The sequence below is a fragment of the Falco peregrinus genome, chromosome 7 (genome assembly GCF_023634155.1).
Source record: "Falco peregrinus isolate bFalPer1 chromosome 7, bFalPer1.pri, whole genome shotgun sequence".
NCBI classification, from domain to species: Eukaryota; Metazoa; Chordata; class Aves; order Falconiformes; family Falconidae; genus Falco; species Falco peregrinus.
The window spans coordinates 73,389,808-73,413,212 of record NC_073727.1 but is presented as its reverse complement, the minus strand read 5'-3'; the positions used below and the strand labels follow the sequence as shown (position 1 = coordinate 73,413,212).

Sequence of the window (23,405 nt, the reverse complement as noted above, 5' to 3'; positions counted from 1 at the left end):
CAAAATCTGATTGAAAAGATGAGAGGCAAAGATGAAGTTAAGAGAGGGGCTAGACTTCTCAAGGGTATGCACAGAATCCACCACCTTCCTGGTGTTTCTGAAGTAGCTGAAAACTTAAGCTTCAGCAGGATCTTCTGTTTAAGTGTTGCTGTGCGTTTGTGAAGCACAGTGCAGTTTAGGTCTCAAATGAGAAAAAAGCCATAGGCAGGAGCTTTGCGGTTCATTGCCTGGGTGTCCCACATTACCCGATAGTTAGGACATGTATTTAGAAGGAAGATGAAAAAAAAACCTGGGCCCCACGTAGGCAAGTACCACTGCTTGCCTACTGGATGTGTTTGTGTTTGGACACATGCATGGGTTGTTATTTAGCTCCACTGCTGAACCTGCTCCACTTCAGCTAAATCTTTCTGGGATGGTTATTGGGGGGGTGGGGGGGAGGGAGGGAAGTCTGACTATAGCCTAACTTAATCCCTATTAAACAGGTAAAATGGGAGGGAAGATGCTATAATAGTTGTAACAGTAACCGGAGCAACTTTTTCTGGAAAGCATAGGTACTGACATCAGAGGAAAATCTTTGGAAGCGTGAGAGAGGAGCAGTCATCTACTTAAACTGTCACGTGCAACAGATCATTTAGTACATTGTTACTGCCACCATGTTTGGGATAGCCAAAACGTTCAGCAGGCATTCTGGTATGTGGCAGAGACATGGGAGACTTGTACTGAAGGGCACTTTCCGACTGCTCCCTCCCTTTGTATATCATCACATCCAGGAGAAACAAGTGCAGGTCTAGATGACAAGGTTTGAGTGGGAACAATACTGAAAGTCACTCATATCTGAAAAGATCTTTTCACTCTCTATGTGGATGCTGGTTATGCAGTTGAGATGGAAAGCACTGGGTGCAGCTGAATTAGTTGTGGAAGAAAATGTCGTTTTACTAGAACAGGCATCAGTCTTACTGTCCAACAACTTAAACTGTGGTCTCACCTTTAGTCTGCTATAGCATTCCTTGGAGAAGGCTGCACAGAGGAAGACAGAGAGGCTGACTTCAGCATACATTAACCCATTAGAATTCCTGATGCCATGTTGGAGTCCCTCATGTTGGTTGACTGAGCTTCCCCAGCTTCCACGCTAAGGAGCTAGTGGTGGTTTTCAGACTGTGAAGACCACACACATTGTATGACTGATCAGCCCCAGACAAGGAGCTGATACTTCTGTAGGGATCTCGTCTCACAGCACATCTGGAGATGAGCCCTGGGGATGCGCGGGAGGTCCCCTTTCTTGCTGAGTGGCAGGTGGGTGTGATTTTAGAGATAACACGGGGAATGAAAGTCAAAACAAAGTGGGTTTTCCGGGCGGGTGATGTTCCTGGCTCTAGGGGAGTCAGGTGCTGCTGTGTGAGAGCTCTGGATGAATTGAAGTCAGATGGGATTTTAAATGCTGTTTCCATTTTGTTCTTTTGGATACCCTGGTGCTGACATACCATAATACTACCATGGAATAAAAAGAGTTCTGCTCTGTTTTCCCAGTTTTCTTATATATAGCCATCATTGCTAGAAATTTATTTTATAAGAATAGATGTTTTCTGCCACCCATCTATTTTTTTTTGCTCACATTGCTACAGGACTGTCCTCTGCCACTTGGTGCATCATGCTGAAAGTGTTCTGTTTAATCAAAGTGAGGGAAATTACACCTCCAGGAGCAGTTTTGGCCACCCAGCTTAAGCCACCAAATGAATCAACAGAAACTGGTCTTTGAGTAATGCTGAGGGTTGGGAGTTGGCAGAGCTAACCAGGACTGAACAACGAGATTGGAAGTATTTGTAGTTTCTTTCTAAGGTATAGACATCAATAAAAGGGGTACCTAAATGAACTAGATTATATGTTCCCTGAATGTAGTAAAAAGTTGCCTTTTCAGATACTGTGATGCTGGCATCAGATTTGCCATTTTTATTGATGGATTCACACGTTCCATGTTTGCCATGTGCACTTCAAATACTAAATCAGTGCCCTTCCCTGATTGTCCATAGCAGCACTCTGGCCTTTTGCAATATTGTAACTCACAGTGAAGTGTGCTCTCTGCAGCCTGCATCTCACACATTGATTTTTACCTGGGGTTTCCTCCTTCATTCAACCCATTCTCAACTGATGTCCCATAATTCAGCCATTATGATCATTGACCCATTTTATTTTAGTGGGTGTGTCTCTGCTTGGCTTATCCTCTGTGAGCCGTCCCTTGCAAAGTGAGTGGGTTTTGTTTCTTCATTGGACCTTTGCTGTCAGCAGTTCCAAACATGCTTTCTCCAGTCCCAGCAAAATTGTCCTCTCCCAGAGCAACTCTCGGTAACCTTACCATCAAGTTAAGCAATCTTTTTTGTCTTCTGTGTCCGTTCAAAGCCCTCGCTTTATTCTCAGGTTTATTTTTATTCATTTTCACTGACATGTAGCACGTGAGAACCTTGTCGTCAATGGGCTGCATGTAGAGCATGGACAACCTGGCGCAGTTGTTGCACCTCTGGACTAGATGGCCCTGTCTCTGCCTCCCCTGAAGCTAGTTCCCCCTTTCCTCTGTAGTTCCCCCTTTCCCTCCAGATCCCAAGAATATTATCTTCTCTGTTCTACCTGTGTAACTGGTCTTCTGACCATATCCAAACTTAGATCTACAAAATTAATCTTCTGCATTTTTAGATCAGATTATTTCACAAGATCATAGCAAGCAGACAAACTGTTAAACCACGAGAGGTTGACTTGAGATCAGCAACTTCTGCTGGAAAGCATCTGGGGCAATAACTACTTACTTCAGATCAGCAGCAGCTGAACTGGGAGATCTGGCCGTGCCCTGAGTTGCTTGGGGAGGGAAGGAAGGGAGACTGGAAAGTCACTCAGTGCTCTGATGATCGTAGCATCTTCATGGGTTTCGAGAAGACCTTGAAATGCTTCTCCTGCTCCCCCTGCAGGTGCTGTGTCCCTTAGCAGGGGAGCAGCGCGAATTGTGCACAACCCCCAACTAGCAAGCCCCAGTGTCTTGTAAATAAAGAGTTCACATGTTCAAAAAAGGAGCAAAATAAGCCTGCATAGGCAATACTAGTAGTGATTTGTGAACATCTGCTTCCCCACAGTAATTTTCGTTATGGCGTAGGATTTTTATTAGGACTTTCTAAGCTTTTCAAAAATCTCAAAACCATCCTTGTTTAATGGCATCAATTCCCCCTAAACATCCTTGAACGTTCTCTGAAGAACAGGATCTGCAACACAGATCTCAGCTGCTCAAGCCCATTGGTGAGAGGTGTTTTGTGCAGGTGATGCACTGTCAGCCAGAGACACAGATTTTCTGGCTCAGTTACAGAGAAATTGTGTCACAGTTCTTTGCTGAGGTTGAGGGAAGGAGCATGGTCAGCTGCTGCTGTCTTGGTCACTCAAGCATTGTAGCTATCAGACTGACCAGTTCCTGGCGAGGTGGAACTTTTCTAAGCTCGTAACTAAGGTCCAGACTGTGTGATCTCTTAAAATCGGTATTCCTCCTGTGCCAAATCTGAGAGTGCAAACCTACAAGAATATCTCCAAGAAGCTTGTGTTTGAATTATTGAATATTAGCATAACAAAGTGATTTTCTTCCCCCAAACTTGTTCTCGGAAGTGGCCAACCCCATTTTTCACTAAAACTTTCCAAAAAAATCCAGCCTGAGGCAGAGACAAGGCATGGAAAATATAAGCTGCAGCAGTTAAAGGCTGACAAAGTAATAAACAACTGAAAGTAGGGCCTTATGATGGAAAGTGTTAGGGAATTTTAACTCTAGATGTCATTGCCAGCTTTGCTTATAATAAATGTGTCAGTAGCAATATGAAAAGATGTGTGCCATAAGTTGAAGGAATGCTGTATTAACCTATTTTATGTGGCACGTCTACCCACAAATTGCTTGCATCTCAATATGTTTCTGGAGAAAAGGATATTATTTTTTTTCTTCACTGAATGTACTAATTTTCTAACTAAATGAACTGGGAAATTATAGATTTTAATGTAACAGTGACACCGTGTGGTCAGTAGTGATGAAGTTAACTCTGAAAAGTAGTGTTTTCTTTTGTGATGCATTAATCTTTAGCAAAAGCAGAGAGAAAAAGAAGCAGGAAGGAAATGCAGTTAACTTTCAGGGTTTTCCACAGAGAGATGTTGTCCCATTTTATTGCCTGATATGTAGAAATTTATGCTTCTGATTGCTCAAATACTAAAATAATATTTATTTGCATACATTTGTTTTATTGAAATAAAGGGGGATGTCAAGCCTTCATTTTAGACAACCTGTTAATGTAGCTCACAGAAGGGTCTCTGTGGGCACAGCCAACTTACAAAGCGCTGCTGTTGTTTGTATTTCTACAGTTACCTTTGTCTCTACAGGAGAAGGCATTTTTCCTGATGGCTGGCATACCAAGTAGTGGTGGGTAGCAGACTGATGCCTGAGAGACACAGTACCATCCACGCCAGAAGTTGTCAGCTAGGCACAGACAGGGGTTGCAAGATTAAACAGTATTAGTCTTGTGCTGCCTTTTGTGTGGACAACCTTTGACTTACCGTGTGTAGGTCCTCCTTTTACTTCTACCTCTCTTCCTTCTCCCTTCCTTGAACAAATGCTGAATACAGTGATTCTTTGTCCCATTTACATGCACCTATCTTTAAGACACTGCAGTACTGAACTTGACAGTGCTGTGGCCCCTAAACTATGTTGGACAACAAATCTTCTCCTGTTTGATGCATACCTGCATTCCTCAATATTATGGTTTCAAAATCTCATAGTTTAAAAAAAAGTCCTTATTTGTGAGACCTGTTTTATAGCTTCTGATTTATACCTCATGCATCCCTGCAGTTACTGACACTGACTTTGCCATTGTTAAGAGAGGGACAAAGTTAAACTTATGTCCAACAAAGCCAGGTTTAAAGAGCAGTAAGGAAGGAGACTGATGTCCCAACAAGAAGTTATGGGGAGGTAGTAAAGCAAGCTGAGACACATGAAGCATTTATTGTTCACTGGCAATAATGGTTTCCTGTTAAAACTGGCTATTTGACAAAGGTGATGAATTTAATTCCTTGCTCTCTCATTGGGGAGTTAGGAAGCTAGCATGGGACAGGAGCAAAAAGTCTTCTGCCTTCTCTAGAGAGTAAGCTAAAGCTAGCCAAAGCTAAAGTTTGGAAGGTGTTCAGGAACCACTGTCAGGAGTTTAGCGATTATCAAAACTCTGCAAGTGTCAAAAAGATTGGAGCACTGAAGTTGTCCTGGAAGCCAAGCCATTTTTCACCCACACACACATCCATACGTAAGCAGCGCAGTGAGTGCTCGTCTAGGACATATCCTACGACAGAGCTGCCGTGCAACTTCTCATGAATCTCAGCACAATTTAGTGACTGTCAGGAAGTGAGAAGACGACTGTGGGCTTGTAGATCTCATACTGACAGCGAATGTTTTGCAAGCTCAGATTGCTGAAAGGCTTGAAACTCATTATCTCCTGTAAAAGCCTGACAAATAGTGGACATGTGATGAAGGAAGAGGCCTTTTACACATTATGTCAGTTTTTAGCTTTGCTTTTAGAGCCCCTTATGGTTTTAATGGCTGCAAAAGCAAAACAGTTTCATAGCTGCTCAAACTTGCATAGAAGTTATTTATTAGGTGCTACTTCAGACTTTGCTTGGACAGGCTGGGCTGTAATATTAACCTCCAAATTAGTAGTGCTGCTGAAGGATGTTTTCCAACATCTGTTTTTAGCACTGCTAGAATGGAGCGTGGAGTATGGATTATTTAAGGGCTTTTTGAATGGGGCCACACTGGAGATGGGCTACAGTGATTTTGCACATGAATCAGAAAAGGCATTATATTTGCCTGTACAACATGCAAGAGCAGACAGATACAGCTGAGCCTGCTGCTGAAATAGCGGTACGTTGCAGTAGCCATCTTATCAGAAGCATTGTGAAGAGAACGTTAAAGAACAGTATCTTAAAGGCAGAGACACACGCGCTCTTGGCGTATTAAGAGCACTGATTTGAAGACATTCAGATCTGGAGGTCAGTCAGAGCTGCTATATTACATATACCGTGTCAAGACCTTGTCTACAACTGGCTGAATGTTAAAATGGCAAATGCAACCTGATGCAGATGCAATTTTAGAGATGTGCATGTGTTGGTACACTACTTCTGGGAAGCAATGGTTTAAATGTCCTGTACCAGGATGAAAGCCACCACACCGAGGATGTTACCAATGTAAAGCTGTGACTAGACTTCCTTCTTTTTGTTTAGCAATAATAGTTGATGGTTTAAAAGACAACTAGCACTGTCCATCATCTGGAGGTTACTGCTCCCACTGCTTAGCCAGCAGAAGGCATTGTTTTTTATGCTCTTGCATCTACGTTAGGCTAAATTGACGGAGCTTACTCCTGTTTCCAGTGGAGGTAGAGTGAATTAACTCAGACGAGACTGCCCGAGAATACTAGGATGTGCTTGGACAAAGATAAATATTTCATGTTACCTTCGTGTTGCTGTGGTATCCCATACCCCTCCATGTGTTTGCAAACACTTTCAACAAACAATAAGAAACATATACCCCAGTGCTACAAACTTGCAATGCAAATGCAGCATTACAGGGGCATCACAAGTGTTTCTACAAGCACATCGAGAAATTAAAATGTAAATATATCTAATGCCTTTAGAAGACATGTTTTTAATGCTGGCAGCATGTTGTTTCTTGTTTTTTTTCACAGTGAGAGCTCTGTGAAGGACTGGAGCAGGCTACTGATCGTGATACTGAGCTTTGATCTGGCAAACTTTTGTGGCTGTTTTCACCAAATACAGTTTAGTTGACGTTTTTCCCATTTTTGCACAAGAACAAGCATTTCATGAGATAATTCACTGGTGTTAGAAAGTAACTGCTTATACGCTTCTAAAACTGTTTCTGAGTCTGCTGATATTCCCTGCGAGTTTAACAGCCGTGATGTACCTCAGCACATTATTTGCCTATAGGTTTTATCCTCAAGTAAAAGTTACTGAAAATAAGTACATCAAGAATGCTCTAGCTGTTATGACAGAAGCATACAACTGAAAATAGGAAAACTCCATGAAAGGCACTTTTTTCTACCTTTTCATCTGTGAAACAGTCGTTTCTGATGGAAAGCTTAAAATCAGACTGAGAGAGCAGGCATGGTAGTGGGATGCATGCTTGTATTGTACCAGCACATCTACATGTTAGTCTCCCTTACCTCTTCCCCAGACCTTCACCGTATCCTAAGTCTTCCCATTAAGAGTCCTTAGGTGTGTTTCTGCAGGCACACTTGCAAGCTTGAAAGCTACCACTGTGGAGCTTGAAGCAATGACTTCCAGAGTAAATGTATGGATCTTAGCAGACAGTGCAAAAAGAGACGGAATTTCCAGTTGCAAGCTGTCCTAAATGCATGCCCTCTGTGTGTTGGACACAGATGTGTTGTGTAACACATTTTCTGACCGGTGGGTTACACAAACAAAGTGTGTGACAAGCGACTGAAATGTGAAACATGTACTCGGTGATTCATTTCATAATTCACAGATTAGTGTGCTTTAAAATTCAATATCCCTTCTTAGACAGCCTCTTTGTGTGAGCAGTATTAAGCAATACTGTCGTGCCTGTCACAGTTATGCACTGCAGCTCCTTTGAGGTCTTTATCGCAGGCGTTGAGCAGTTACCTAGCTCAAGGTAACGTTCCTTGTCTGAGAACAGGAGCTGGGACAACACTTCATTGGAGTACTCTATTATTGCCTTCCAGAAATGCTGGGATTTCAAAGAGCCTGTAAGGCCAATGATAAAACTATAGAAAGGATAAAACTAGAAGGAAATGCAACAAAACGTTCGGGAGGTTTACTTCAGAAGTAAAAAACCCAACACCGATGGGTCTGTTTGGAAAGGGGACTGGGCAACTGCAACATGGAGGAGATCGCCTTCTGCCTGCCTCGCCAGCTGGTGCACGCCTGGCTGTGGAGGAGAAGCTAAGGCTCCCAGAGCAGCCTGCAGGGACAGCTCGGTCCCTCAGAAGGACAGCAATGGAGATCAGCTCTCCATGCAGCCGGGCCTCTAGATCTTACTGACCTGCAAATGTGAGCAACAGGCATGGTTTAACCTCTGAATTGCTCCGGACCCAAAGCCAAAGTTGGAATTTTGAACACATGTCTCTGCACAGGAATGCCTGTCCTGAATTTGAGCTGTGATCGCACTCTGGTTTGCCTGCCCGACTTCTCCTGCCAAACTTCTCGTCTGCCTAAATTAGCCCTAGGGGGTGGGGAACCCTCTAGTGTGCTTAAGGTAGAGAGAAGCTGGTGTCTTTGAAGACCTGATGGCCTTTCTGCTTAATGCCATTGCTGTCTCTGGTTATCTCTGGAGCCTGAATGCCTCCTGAGGTGTATGATCTTCTTCAAGAGGCAGACTGAAGAGCTTTCTCTGACAGGGGGGACCCGGTGTCCTGGATCATATACATAATATGTTATTACAGAAAGAAATACTTCCCAGTTTCAGCTTTATTTTAAAATCACAGAAAGAAGAGGGTGCAAGAGCTCACTAAACAAATCAGTGGAAATCACAGGCTCAGTTTTTTCCCTCCATGACCAATCTGCCAGGGAAGGCTTTATCCCATAAGGAAATTTAATACTATCTTTTAAGCAGAGTTGGTAACTGGTTTACTATTTTTTATCATGAATATGCTGAGAGAGAATCAGGAGAGAGAAAACACTTGGATGCTGTAGGAAGAAAATAAAAATGGGAGAATTATGAAGTTATGACAGCTGAGTGTTTTTTCAAGTCATGATTTAAATGAGAAAGCTTTAACACTGTGCACCAATTATTCCCTTAAAAATATTCAAAGTAAAGCTCAGAACCTCTGTCTATGAGAACTTCTGTTATATGCAAGCTGTTCAGTTATTCCAAGCATCTTAAAAACTAGGCTTTTGAATGCATCTCCAGGACTTCTAAAGTATGAAATTTACTGTTTTGAGGGTTGTGTTTTCTTCTAGACTAGTGAATATGGTAAACAATGGGTCAGATTCACCAGGATAAAATTCTTTAAGCTTTTATTTACAGTTGATTTGAACCCATGAACTCTAACAGATCTGGCAAAATTTAATTCTTCCTTACATTTTGGTGTTGATTTGGGTGAAAATACTGTGTAGTGTTCCTCTAAAGCACAAACAAAAAAGTTATTTACATGGTGGCTTTATGAACTCTAATAAAGAGGAAAGAAAAGAAAATTAGAAGAGAGAAAATGCTCAGGAAATTCTTTGTGGAAGAATAGCCATTAATACAAAACACATTTTAGAGGGTAGATGTCCCAAAATCTTTTGGATGACACATGAATCAGATGCTAATATTAAGACTTCCAACTTGCAAAGACTTACACATATGCTTAAAATTATACATTTGTATAAACACATTGATTGTGTTTGGTTGCATGTAAGACTTTGCAAGAGTAGATGCACTGTTTATAAACAACACGTAGAGAGACACAGAGAGAAAACATAAACCTCTGTTTCACTCTAAACCAGCAATCATCTTATCTGCTGCATGTAATGGACCATTAGTTCTTGGTTCCACATCCTGTGTTTGAAGAGTCTTACCTTATAAAGATGTCAGAGCTAAGGCCATTATAAGGAATTTCTTCTGAGGAACACATCCATTTGTGGAGAAATGTGTATTTTATCCATAGTAACTAATATGTCTAGCACGCTATTTATGAATTATTATAAATAATACTCTATGCTGATGTTGCATTTTTGTGTTGTTACCTTCCAGATGGGAGTTACTGTAGTGGATTCATCTGTTGCAGGACTGGGTGGTTGTCCCTATGCAAAAGGTGCTACTGGAAACGTAGCCACAGAAGATGTGATATACATGCTTAATGGTCTGGGGGTCAATACAGTAAGATATTTTTACTTTCTACTTAAGACACTAAGAAAAACAAATTATTCTAGAAAAGATATGATACGTACTTGACAATTACTTGTGCTGTACAATAAAACATTGGGAGCAAGTAGTCGTTTTTGCAAACTCATACTTTAACATGGTTTGACAGATCACATGAGTGATGTTGACTTTACTAGGCAATTTAGAGTAGAACCGGTTTGTGTATTTGACAGGAAGCTGAATAATGCCCCGCTCTCTACCTGGAGATCCCTACCTATGAGGAGCTCAGTAGCAACTGGTTTGAGTCATTGCTATGCCTCAGTAACCACAAAAAAATCACTACTGTAGACACTGCTCTGGAAGTCTGATCAGCTTTACAGTGGAAAGACTGAGCAGACCTCAGCTCTTTTCATAGAGCTTTGGATTTGGTTCAGAGTGCTTATTTGTTGATAATTTTTCCGGCTTCAAAGTAGAAAAAAAGTTTAGTGTTTGGAAGTCAAGCACAGGACATTGCTATTTCTCAGGTGTCCACTTAATATATTTTAAAATTGTACAAAATCTGTTACTGGCTAGTAAGCTTCATGGTCATTTTTATTTCCATTCTTGTTCTTGGAAGAGAAGGCAAAGCAGCTTATTTGCACTGAGCTGCACTTTGATGAACTTTGCCAGTGAGCATCCACACTTCAAGAGGACACATTTAGTATCCCTGGCTCAGCTGGCATGTTATTTATTCTGTATTCCTGGGAACCAAGAGATGCTGCTTTCCCCAAAGAATGTGCTCTTCGGTCTTCCTGTTGATCGTCATTGTTCTGGAAATGTGGCATAATGAGTTTGTGCTAACTCAAGCAGTACAGTGACTTTACCTTTAACTTAGACATAGACTTTGGGAGTCAGGGTCAAAGAAGAACATATAAAGACCTGCAAAAACTGCAGCGTGTGTGGTTTGGATTTAAACTGCTGCAGAAAGAAATTGAAAAGCCTGATGTCTGAAACACGAAGATCTGAGTTACCAGAGATCTTACCACTAATCTGTAGGTTGCAGTTCCGTGTGGCGATCATGCCAATGGAGTTCTTTGCCATAAAAGGGTCATGGAACTTGTTGCTGAACTGTACATCTCCTGAGCATTGTTAAAGCATATTCAGTACTTTACAGAGTTCACGGAGTTCATCTGCTTTCATGTGCTTCTTAGGGAGTTTGGGTAGATGTCAGATACTTGTTTAGAAAAGGTTTAAACATTTAATCACAAGTGTCCGTTTTACAAGTGGACTCTGTTTTGAACTGTTCATACATGCTTTGGGATAGCTTTTTTTCATGGAGAATGTGCTTATTCTTTAGAAACAACACAGTTCTTTGGAATAAGGAGAAGAATCATGCATTTCACTTTACATTGCTATGCACCTTAGACTTAGGTTTTCATTGTGGTCTTTCCTTGGGCAAAATACCCACTGACTTTTCCAACTGACATATAGCAAAAGGAATAATTTAAATAAAAATACCCTGATTAAATGAAATATACCTGTTCCAGGCTTCTTGATAAGATTTATTAATCTGTTAATGATCTTGTGTCCAAGCAGGGATCTAGCTTGTCCTAAAGGCTGATACCAAATCCCATGGAGATAAGAATCTCACAATCAAACACTTAGTCCTCCTTTTGGTTTTTTAATGTTAGATTATGCGATAGCAAAACACAAGGCTTTGCTTTTTGACTCTTTTCTGGCTCGTTAAGAAAATAGTGGTTTACTGGTTGAGAGACATGGAACCTTGAAATTATTACCTTAATATATGACCTTTGGTCTTTTCAGTGTTGTTTTTTGGTACCATGGCCAATTCTGTAAAATCGTTATCACAAAAATCTATTAATATGTCCTTTTTTGTGTAATGGCATAAAAAGAAATTGTAATTATTAATACTGTCCATTTGCAAGGAGCGTTTTCTCATGTTCCTCTCAGCTATGCACTAAAGCTTTCATTTTGTTGACTGAAGTCACTTACAGTGTCAGCTAAAGGATGGACAGTATTTAAGTGTATATTATCGAGTTCAGATTGACTAGATACATCAAAGTGGTAACTGGTGCTTGTTCTATACTGTTCTTCAGAACACATAACCAAGAAAGTGATGTGTGAAATGAATCTCCAGCAGGCTAAATGTGAAATTATTTTCTAGCAGAGCCCATATACAAAAAGATTTATTGGTTGCACCATGGTGATGGATAGATAATTATGTCATAGATCATTAATGCTTAGGAAACTTTGTAGGGAGACATACATTTTCTATAAAAACAGTTTCTATATGATTCCTGTGTAATTACAGTAATAGTACTTGTGCTTACGATGCCTTCAAAGCACTTGGAAAACAATGCACCTTCCTGAGAAGCAACTAAGTGCTGTTAGCCTCACATTATTGACACCGAAACCGAAGTATAGAGAGATAATAGACTTGGTATTTATGAATGCTGAAGGAGAACTGGTTAACTGAAGTCAATGGGAGTTAAAGGACTTCGCCTTCTGGCAGAAGCTCCTCTGATTTAGGGCACTTATCCAACTTCATAGGTACTATTGGAAGTACTGGTCGTTGTGTTCCATAGTTTCATTCCTTGGTGTCAAGGAATAATTCTGGATATATGGAGTGTTTACCAAGTACACTTAAGTACATTTCTTAATATCTCTCTGAAGACATATTATTTTGACTCAACAACTTTACAAACACCTGTCCCTACTCTTTTCCCATCTTCATCTGTGAGTCATGCTTGTGAATTCTGGGGTTTCTGCCCTCATGGTAATCCTCTTTGGTCCACAACACTTACATAACAAGAATTTAAAAGGCAGAGGTGCTTGTGTTCCATTTAATGAATGTGAACCTTGAACATACGTTTTTTATCAACACTTACCACATTATGCAGTGTTACAGTCCTGAAAATGTGAATTTTGTATAGTTTGGGGATTTTATTTTGCCATCTTCCATAGTCTGTCTACCAAGTATGTCTATGATGGTATGTTTCTCATTTCTTCCTAGTAAAAAAGCACAGATGCTCTAAGAATTTTTTAGATTACGTTATGTGCAATAGCACTCTACAAACTAAGCCTAAGTAATGGCCAATAAAAGATAAACAGAATATGCTGAAATCACCCTTGTTATAACTGTATTAAAATGAGACAGTTATGAAAGAGTGTCTTTGAACAATGTTTTAGATGGTGCTAAATACTAAAGGTGGTTGCTAACATTGAAGCATTTTTTTTCAAATTCAAAATGTTTTTGATTACATTTCTGTGAAGTAATTTTCATTCTCATTAACATTTTTAGCCAACTCCAAGAATGAAAAAGGCAAATTTTTCCATAGAACATGGAAATAAGTGCTAGATCCAAGTAGGGGGTGAAGCATTTAAATCAGGTCCTGGTCTGAACTTCAGTGCAGAAATCCTTAAGTGATACGAAAGTGTATTTCTGGTACATTTTGTGCTCTTTAATGCTGAATGACACACTTCTCCCAGTTTTATATGACTACTCAGTGTATTGGTAGTTCATAGTCCCCTTTCGCATCCCTCCTACAGGTACTTTACTGGCTTCTAAATTCCAGTCTTTGGAGCAAGTATTTCTATCACTCACATGCTCTGACTCTAAAACTTGCACTATACGTGAATAATCCAGGAGGCTAATAAGTATTTTTTTCCTCTTTAATCAGTGATCTGATTCCATTTTAGCAATCAAGCAGTACTGATATGTATCTTATATTAGTTAAAAACAGGTTGATTGCTCAAGGGACTATTTTTTAGCATGGGCAGATCAAGCAGCTGCAATTTTTTGCCCAGTTGTGCTGGCAATGTAAATTTTAATTTTGCATTGAAAGGAACTTCTTTGAGAAGGAGATTCTATTTGTTCAAGAGAATGTGGGATCCCATTTCGTGCTGAACTTATTGGCCAGTACAAGTGTATTTCTTCCGTTCTTCTGAGCTGCAAATGAAATATTTCTAAGCATGAGGTTTCTTAGCATTGGGTGATAAATAAGTACAGCACATTTGTAGACACTATATTTTTCTTCTTCTAGTTGTTATTCCAGTTCTTTATTCCAGATTCTTTTGAGCTGGAAAGATATTACTCAAGTCTTTGGTCCACTGCTGTTAGGACAAGAAATCACTTTCGAAGTGGTAGAACTTTCCAAATAACTAGAAGCTGTGACTATTGTGTAATTCACTGTAACTCTACCGATCTCCATTACCAACTTAGGACATGAATCAGGCCCTTTGCAAAAATTAGACCCTGGAGCAAAAAAACAGGGAGTTTAAGCCTTTTCAACATATGCATTTATTATTATTATTAACTATTTTTCACCTCTTTTTTAGGGAGTAAACCTTTATACAGTGATGGAAGCTGGAGATTTCATCTGTACAGCTTTGAACAAGAAAACAAACTCAAAGGTTGCACAAGCTTCCTTCAGTACTGGAACTAGCAATTAAATGGATTTTTTTGGCAGCTTAATTACATTTGTCATCTACCATGACCGAAGATATTTATGTCAAGAAAACAAATACAACAAAACCATTTCCACAAAGATCCAAAACCAGTACCCATATGTAATTTTTTATTATGGGAAGAGTTATTGTACTGTACTTTCTTGTAAAGAGTTGTCTGATTTCTAAGTAAGAAATAGATGACTGTAGTATAGAACTCTGTGCCTGGTGGTTCTACAGGTGATAAAAATGTGTAAACACCAACACCAGGACATTTTACCTTGTTTGAGATTGAATTTTAGTTCTTTTCAGGAAAACTGCATATAACAGCAAATACATAGTTAAGTTTTAATCAAGATGACTTCTAGAACAGTACAAATATTTGCAGTAGTTTATGAGATCCCACACTGTGTGTGGCCATTCTATTATGTGTTTTATTTATATGAATCTTTACTTTTCATTTGTAAAGTCAGTTGTTTTAAGAACATGGAGCCAAATCTGAATACACTATAAGAATTTTTTAGCAATAGCACTTTTAATTTTTGTTTTGTTTAACATCTGTTAAGTTGTGGATGACTTTATCTTGTTCCAAGACTTTGTGGTGAATGGCAGTCTGCCACATTCTCCAAATCTAATGCAAATCTCCTTATTTGTTACTTAAGTTATATTTGTTGTAGTTGGGATTTTTTGTCAACTGTATTAAAACCTAATTATATAAAGCAATTAAAATTGTCAAGGTTTTCAACCATCATTCAGGGTAGTAAGAGTGTAGAAGGGGCTAAATTTTTATCCCAAGATCTCATTGACCAATTTGATTTTTTATTCTATAGTCTATGCATTTACATTCTCACTTACAAGTCATGAGTTTTGGAGGATAATAATATTCTGCTGGACTAGCTTACACAAAGGGAACCACTTACATTTTTTCTTTGTGATCTACTGATAGTGATACTGTTCTTTTAAATGTCTTAGTTCAGCAGAGATGCCAGTGAACTGCATTTTCATTTTTAGATCAGAAATGGACAAATTCAAAGAACAACCTTACCCTATCTATAAACTGTCAAAAGTGCCATGAAAATACTGAATTTTTTTTAGTCTGAAGTATCAGTACTGTTACTGTTTGTGTAGGATCCTTCTGTAATTCTCTGTGTACTTAACCTTGAGCTATATTTTTTCTGAACATAGCCTGTTAACATGGTAATCTAAAATCCTTTCTCCATATTCTCCATTTTCCTCCAAAATATGAAAGACTGGGGAGAGTTAAGCTGAAAGAAAATGTGAGAAAACATGTAAAGAAGGAAAAAGCTGAGTAATTTTTGTCTAGGACTCAACTCTGCCAAGTCACAGCTGAGTCTCAGTTTGCCTTTGAAATTCCAAAGTGAACTTTTTCTGAGATCTTTAAGCCAGTATTGTAGTTTAAGATTGGCACAGCTTAAGAAAGTACAAATTTGCATGCCAGGTAACTCAAAGCTATAAATTTGATATAAAACCTCTGTCCTGTTTATGCTGTAGTGATAATCAAGGCTAATACAAACTACATTGTTTCGCTCTTCTCATGGAAAGAGTCAAAGAATAAGCAAAGAAATGTGCTCGGGTGAGGCAGGAAATATCTTGCATATCAATCCAAAATACTAACCCTTTCCTACAGTATCTAGAAGACCTTCAAGTACTCTTAAAGATGTGATCACCCTGATTTACTTGTCCTGCTCTGGATGCATAGTTGGATCACCACAGAAAATGCTCTGTCCTTGTTTTCTCAACTTCTCAGCTGGAGCTTTGTTATTTAGCAGCCACTATGACTCATATATCAAAATATGAAATTCAGTAAAACTAGGTCTTGAACTGTTCACAGATTTTAAAATTCTGTAATGGATTAGATCCAATGAAGAAGTGAGGAATCTGCAGCAGTACGTAGTCTAATAATTAGTAGTTAAGCCCAACCAAGCTGCCAGAATTGACATCCTAAGGACTCACTAATTCAGGTGCCATTTACCCTTGAAGGTGACTAACCATACTGTACTACTTTTCTGTTTAACAATAAAATTTCAGCTTCTGTGCAGGCACAGGATTAGCTCATTTTGAGCTGAGGTATGCAGTTCTCATGTAAGCCTGATGAATTTTCTTCCACCCAAGATCCTGTGAGCATGTTTAACTGGCATAAGCAAGATTGAGCTTCTCAAAGAAGGGAAGTCACCCCTTAAAAATACAAAAGTAGTTGTGATTCAAACCACCTTTTAAATGTTAGCCTGAATTTTGGACTAAACAGTTGATCCAAGATTAGCTTGCTACTCAGCCTGGGGAGATTTAAATGCACATTTTTTGGCATCCTAATCGATGGATCTAACCACCCAGCTATATACAGACTGAGAAAGAACACACTTTCTAGTGGATCTGGATGAAGATGTGCCATTGGTTAGCATGGAATTAAAAATTCCTGAGTCCAGAAAGATCACAAGAAAAAAATGTCTCTGCAACAGATTTTTTCCTTGAAGATGGTGATGATGGCTTCAACTGTAGGCCAAGTTAGGAACCGAGCTGATGCTGTCCACTTTTTTGGTAAATGTACTAACTATGTCTTAGGTAAAAGTGAGTGGTTTCACTACTGCCACAACTTTTGCATTAAATAAAATACCTATGTAGAGCATAGACTGTAGAATAAAAGCTAGCTCTGCTTAGTTCTTTGGGAGTTCTAGATGTCTATGTTCCTAACTACCACAAAGGATTTCTAACTGTGGTGCAAGGAGACCCTTACTGTGTGGAAGAGTTTTCAGACATGCCTTTGTGCATAGTGCATCCTAGGCTTCTTAGCATCTGGGCTGTCCAGTTTGCAATTCTAAGGCTCTTATCTCACCCTATGCACTAGAACAGGTTACCGGTTAAGTCACAGGGACAAACAACCTAAAATGCCTTGGTTCTTTATTGGATCTGATTTCGAAACTACTTGGGAGCTTGTGGAGTGCTGTAAATGCAGGTCTGTTATTCTGTAATGATGTGAGCATTGGAAAAGATGAGCAGTCACATCTGGAGCCTGTTCTTTACCCACACGTTCAGCTTCAACCACGTAGTGAGTTACAGCAATCCAGGGTGGAGGTCACAGACAAATAGGTTGTTTGTCAGGATCGTTACAAGGGAGGAAGAAACAGAGCCAAATTCCAAAAAACGCCAATGTTTATGTGCCAAAAGTACCACCTGGGATGAATTTAGGCCTGTGGGTACAGGTAAGCAGTGCCCATAAAATCCCTCTTTACTTGTAGTGTGACTGAGAATCCTGAGACATCTCATGTTCTCGCTACTGAAATTTATTAGGCACATAAAGTGCTGGTGATCTGCTTTCCTGGGCTGGCATCACTTTGACTGTGTGGAGCAATTTAATGCCTAATCTTTGGCTTCACAAAATAGGCCTATATTGCCCTTAAGATCAAGGGCTAATGCAGTAGCTATGCCATGCGTGTCACTCACATAGGCAGCATTGAACGCAGCACATAATAAAGCAGTTGAGACCACATCCCTTCAAAAACATGGCAAGTCTTGGGATGGTGCTACTGCTCTCCAGTGCTTCTGACTTTCTAAATCTTTATGTTTATATTCAGCTAATGGTGCCCTGCTCTTTTAGTCCCTGTCAGTGTACCCCACTGAACACATTGCTGTCACCTCACCCTGAAGCAACCCTCTGGCTGCAAAGGCTTGCATCCAGGTGTTTGGCTTCTGTGAACAGGTGTTCTTGTTACTGTGTCATTATAAAAGTTATATCTATATATATAGGCATTTGTTGAAAGGGATCAAGAAAAAGCAAGAGCACTGAATATCATGGTTGCACTGTTGGAATGTGGGGACATCCCGTCTCCCTGTCTGTTTTGCTGGTGGTCCTCTGTAAATGCTCAGAATGGGATAGTGTAACCTCTGAGGGTATGAGGGAGAGAAGAAGTAGTTACTGACTGTCCTCACGGAATCTTATCAGAGACAAATTAGATGCACGAAGATATATACTTCTATGATTTGGAGACTTTCTTCTGTAGCTCACTGTACCGAAGGCACTGCAGAGATCTCACAGAACATGGAGATCATCCTATGTGTGCCAGGGCCATGGTAGTTTGTAAACTGGAGTTCCCAGTAGCTTGTCTTTTTCCTACATTGTTGGCAATAGCTAGAAAGTCAAATACTGGCTTTTTTGGCTGCTCAAGATATTATGTAGTTCTAAAGGTATGGCTAATGTGCATTTTTGCAGAAGCTGATCTGTTTTGTTGGTAATGGACATAACTGTTCTTCAGTGCCTTTCACAACACAGCAATGACATGGATCCCATAGGTGGATAGTGCTACTGTCTTCCAGCAGCAGCTTGCTTTGTAGTTTAAACTTTTATGTATTGAGGCAACTTGGCTCTGGACCAGCACTTTAATATTTCATTTTCATGTATAACCAGAGTTTATGGAAGTAAGTGAATATTCTGGTCTTGTGAATAAGTCCAGAGAAGCTTTAGCTAATTTTCCTTTCCTAATAGCATCATTCGAGTTCATAAAACTTTTATTATTTTAATAAGGAGTCAGCAAATGAAGACTGCAAGTCTGTGAGGTAAAATTCCTATGTTTGGGATCAGTGCTGCTGAAATGAAAAAATGCTTGTCCAAAGGGTTAGTGTGAATGTATAAGATCTGCCTATTTTTTCATGGAGTTATTTTTAAGTTGTAGAAGTGATACCTAAAAATGAGTATTCTTTGTCACTGAGTTTTCCTGTTTCTTAGACTGCCTTAAGTTCTCTTTATTGATTGTGAAATGCATAGAGAAGTGACTAAACAGAAGAATCGGTCTGGAGAAGTGGATGAAAGACACTTTCCACTTCTTGAGTTGCTGATCAATGCTTTTCTTTTGTTATATCTTTTAAGATTATTTTTCTCTATGGTCCTGCTTTAACTCGGTGTTGAACTTCATTGCTGCAATAACACAGCAGGCGGAAGGACTACAGCCAAAGTCAACTTAGTCCTTTGAAACCGATGTCAAAGAGATTATATGTTTGTTAAGGAATTGTCGTGTACCCTCTTGGTTAAATGCATTTGTGAGTTTGCAATGTGTGGTGCTACAGCTGAAATAAAATCTATCTCAGTGTTTGTTGAAACTGATATGCTCATGTATTACACCAAAATCAGCAGCTCTGACTAACCAGCTCACACATACGACATTAGCAAATACAAGCTGTCACTCTGACCTGCACGCCTGTGTTGACTTTGTTACCTCGTAATCCATTTTGAGTGCATTTTTTTAGGACTACCTTTTTATCCGTTGTTCCCATGTGCTTTGATAGCTCACAAATCTCTTCTAAGTTACTAGGGAAACATTTCTTCCCTCCATTAACTGAACATTAAAAGCTACAGCCAGGAATGGAGGTAGGAGTTGAAAAACTCAATGAGGCATTCTCTAACTTCAGATGTTCCACCGCAGAGCGCAAATCTGTGCCCTCTAAGTGATGTCTAAGACCCCCTACACACTTCATGGGAGACTGAATGATTTCAGCATGTGGTCTGAAACATCAGCAAGTTGATCAGGGAACTTTCTTGGAAAAGTCAACAGCAAAATTCCCTACCCCATGCTACCATTGAAGTGCCTCAACATAAGCTGCAGTTAGTTATCTGCACCAGTGTCATGGTTTCACCCCAGCCTGCAACTAGGTGCCGCGCAGCCACTTGCTCACTCCCTCCTGCCCTGACACGTGGGATGGGGGAGAAGAATCAGAAAAAGGTAAAACCTGTGAGTTAAGAACAGCTTAATAATTAAAATAAAGTAAAAAATAATCATCAACAAGAATAATAATAATAAATAATAACAGTATTAGAGAACAAAAAGAGAAAGAGAGATAAAGTGCAAGAGAAACGAGTGATGCACAATACAATGTCTCTGCACCCACTAAGCGATGCCCAGCAAGGGCCCGAGCAGCAGTTGACACCTCCAGGCCAACTCCCTCCAGTTTATATACTCAGCATGATGTTCTTCAGTGTAAGAATACTGCTTTGGCTAGTCCAGGTCAGCTGTCCTGGCTCTGCTTCCTCCCATCTTCTTGTGCACCTCCTCACTGACAGAGCATGGGAAACTGAAAAGCCCTGACTTCGGGTAAGCACTACTTGGCAACAACTAAACCAGTGTGTTATCAACATTATTCTCATATTATATCCAAAACACATCACTGTACCAGCTACTAGGAAGAAAATTGTTCCAGCTGAAACCATGACAGCTAGCATGAACTCAACAGTTAGTTTTTTTCTCTGGTGCAAAGACACCCATGGTATTTTTTGAAAGAACTGAATGGTGTTCACTCTTTTAAGGCATCACCTTTGGCATGCTGTGGGTGCTGCTTCTATCCATCTAGTTTCTATCCAAACTAGCCTTACTAGTTTGATCTGCTACATCTAGCTCAGAGTACTAGGATGCAATTCCACAACAGCCTGAAAAGGCTGAGTCCATGCCTGTCTGTCCTAGAAACCCATTCTTTCAGCTCACTGACAGGTGAGATGGCTGAGGAAAATCTGCCTTTTGAAGAATTCAAGACCCACTGTGGCGAGACAGAAGTGGAGACTTGAACTTTACAGCCTTGTAGCTTCAATACTGCGTAAGGAACAACTAGTCCTGTGCACTTGTCTCAAAAACTCTTTACACATTTAATTTGAAGCGATCTTTAGATAAACTGCATAAACAATCATGAAAGAAAAAAATGAGCCCAGTATTCCCCCTTTCAAATGAGAACACTGTAAAGCTAAAATTTTTGCTTTCTCCCTCTAGCGCAATCAGTCTTTATTTCTTCACTCTCCTGGCTCCAGTGGAAGAGGGATGAATACCACATCCTTACCCAAAACAACCTATGTCCTGGGAATCCCAAGTCATCATTGAGACTTCCATTTTCCTCAACTGGGAATCAGGTGCAGATGTCTCTCTTCAGGGGAAAAGATTTTAATGATGAAGCTCTTACAAAGATACTACTTCTTCCATCATGAAACTGTTCATGAAGCAGTTGAGTCTAATCATGATCACTTGAATACAGATCATCCCAGCAGAAATTCTTTTATTTAATAACACCTAGATACAATTGACAGAATACAGTGTCACTAGGAAAGATAAATCCAAAGAATACATTTTACATGTATAATGGAGGAAATGTACTTTTCCATTAAGCATTACAGTCAGTTCTAATGAAGAGAGTCTGTAAAATTACAGAAGCAATGCAATAGCCACTAAATATCTTGCTGTCTTTCACAGTAACTCACATATTTACCCTTGTTTTCAAAGGCGTTTTACATACTTGTGTGTGTGTGTGTGTGTGTGTGTGTGTGTGTGAGTGTATGCGTGTCTAAGCACATATATAAGCAGAGTTCCTAGTATCTAAATATAAGATAATTAGAAAACAAAAAGTTTATAAGACAGAAAGTTACAAAGATGTTTTTTGTGATTGGGGTTTAGTTAAATCTGAATATAAAAGGTTTACCTGAAATTTTGTGGCACAGGGGGTTCAGCATTGCATCTTTTTTTTTGAAGTCAGATTGAAAACCCACACAGGGTTCACGTCATATGTATACTTCCTATATAAAGAGATGTTTTTCTGCAACACTGATGAAAACATATTCTCAACAGTATTTTCAGTTTGAACTTTTTCCTTTTCACACATTTGAAATGGATATTAATATACTTCTTTCAAAATACCTATGTGGTGGGAGATAAATTAATTCTGCAAATTAGTGGATTGATAAGGGAGATTGTTGTGTTTAACAAACTAACCAACTTTGCACTTTTCTGTTGGTTTTTTTGTCCAAAGGCTGGATGAATTAGTAATGACATAGCATTTGATTGCAAAACAAGAAGGAATTTTTCGTTTTATGCCGATCCTAAAGAAAGAGAAAATGCATTTTGTAAGAATTGTTAAACATTTTTAAAACTCTGCCCAGTAGAATTACACACCTAAGATTTTGCTCTCAGATTATCAAGCCATCAAAGCCAAAGCAAAAGTCACACTGAAGAGTAGAGATTCTTGCTCTTCTGATCACATCATAAATTTCTAGCCCTAGATCTGAATCAGTCATGGTCAAAGCTGGAGCTGAATTCAGTGGAACCAGTGTTACATTCCTGATACTGTTAGTTGTGTGAGTTACATTTAGTGGGAATCCAGATAAAATTCAAATTAATCAAATTCAAAATAAAATTAATTCGTCAGATGCTATCATAGCAAGTCCATTGTCCTGTGCTGACCAGAACCAGATCGTTACAAAGATATAACAAAAACAACTAATTGCTAGCAAATAGAAGCTTAAATCTAGCAAAACAACTCCGCTACAGAGAGAAATCCAGAGCTCATAGCCAGAAAGTGGAATCCAGAGTGGTGTGTTAGGGACCATGACTCCCAGTACAGTGCACGGGGAGAATTAGGCACTTCGGGTATTGCCTAGAGACAATGAATAGGAAACACAGATGGTGAGACGGGTCATAACTTCTCTCTTGAGAAGCAGGCACTACACTTCTGCCTCAGGCAAGTGGCTTTCTCCACTGGGCAGTCAGAACATAAAATGGTTTCTAAAATTACTGCATTCAGATTGGCAAGGCTCACTCATTTCTTTTTGAGGGATATTGGAGGAGAAAGAAAAACCAGTTTCAGCAGCAGCATACTGAGGTCAAAGCATTAGCCTAGATAGTCAGTTTAATTCCTCATTGTACTGAAAGGGGTTGGAGTCCTGATCTCCTCGTACCCTGCAAGTGTTCCACTCCACCGTCACACTAGAGACAAGCTACCCGTGACTGCCACCTTACAAATATCACATCAGCACCTGGGAACCTAGTGTACAAAACTACCACATATGTACTTTTTAACAGCTCTCTAAAGTGTTTCTGAGTGGATTTTTTTCCTTTCTGCGAGCTACCTTCAAATTAGAAGGGTGGGGTTCAAAGGTTGCCACTGCTGGGCAGATTTATGCTGATACAGCGTTTAGACCAGTCATGTGCATCTAAATGTGCAGCTCAGGACAGATCTGTGAATCTATAGAAATCAGGGAGGGTACAGTTCTACTTTCTTTTTAGCTTGTGAAAAGTTTAATATG

General features: G+C 39.7%; 1 protein-coding gene across 1 annotated transcript in view; it reads left to right on the top strand.

The window, feature by feature from the left end:
• Nucleotides 1-19,450, top strand: part of HMGCLL1 (3-hydroxymethyl-3-methylglutaryl-CoA lyase like 1) — an 87,991-nt gene extending 68,541 nt beyond the window's left edge. Inside the window, exons 8-9 of the mRNA XM_055811063.1 lie at nt 9,785-9,910; nt 14,234-19,450. Of these exons, the coding sequence (XP_055667038.1) occupies nt 9,785-9,910; nt 14,234-14,347 (240 nt within the window). The 3' untranslated portion in view covers nt 14,348-19,450. The remainder of the gene's footprint in view (nt 1-9,784; nt 9,911-14,233) is intronic.
• Nucleotides 19,451-23,405: the final 3,955 nt, after the last annotated feature.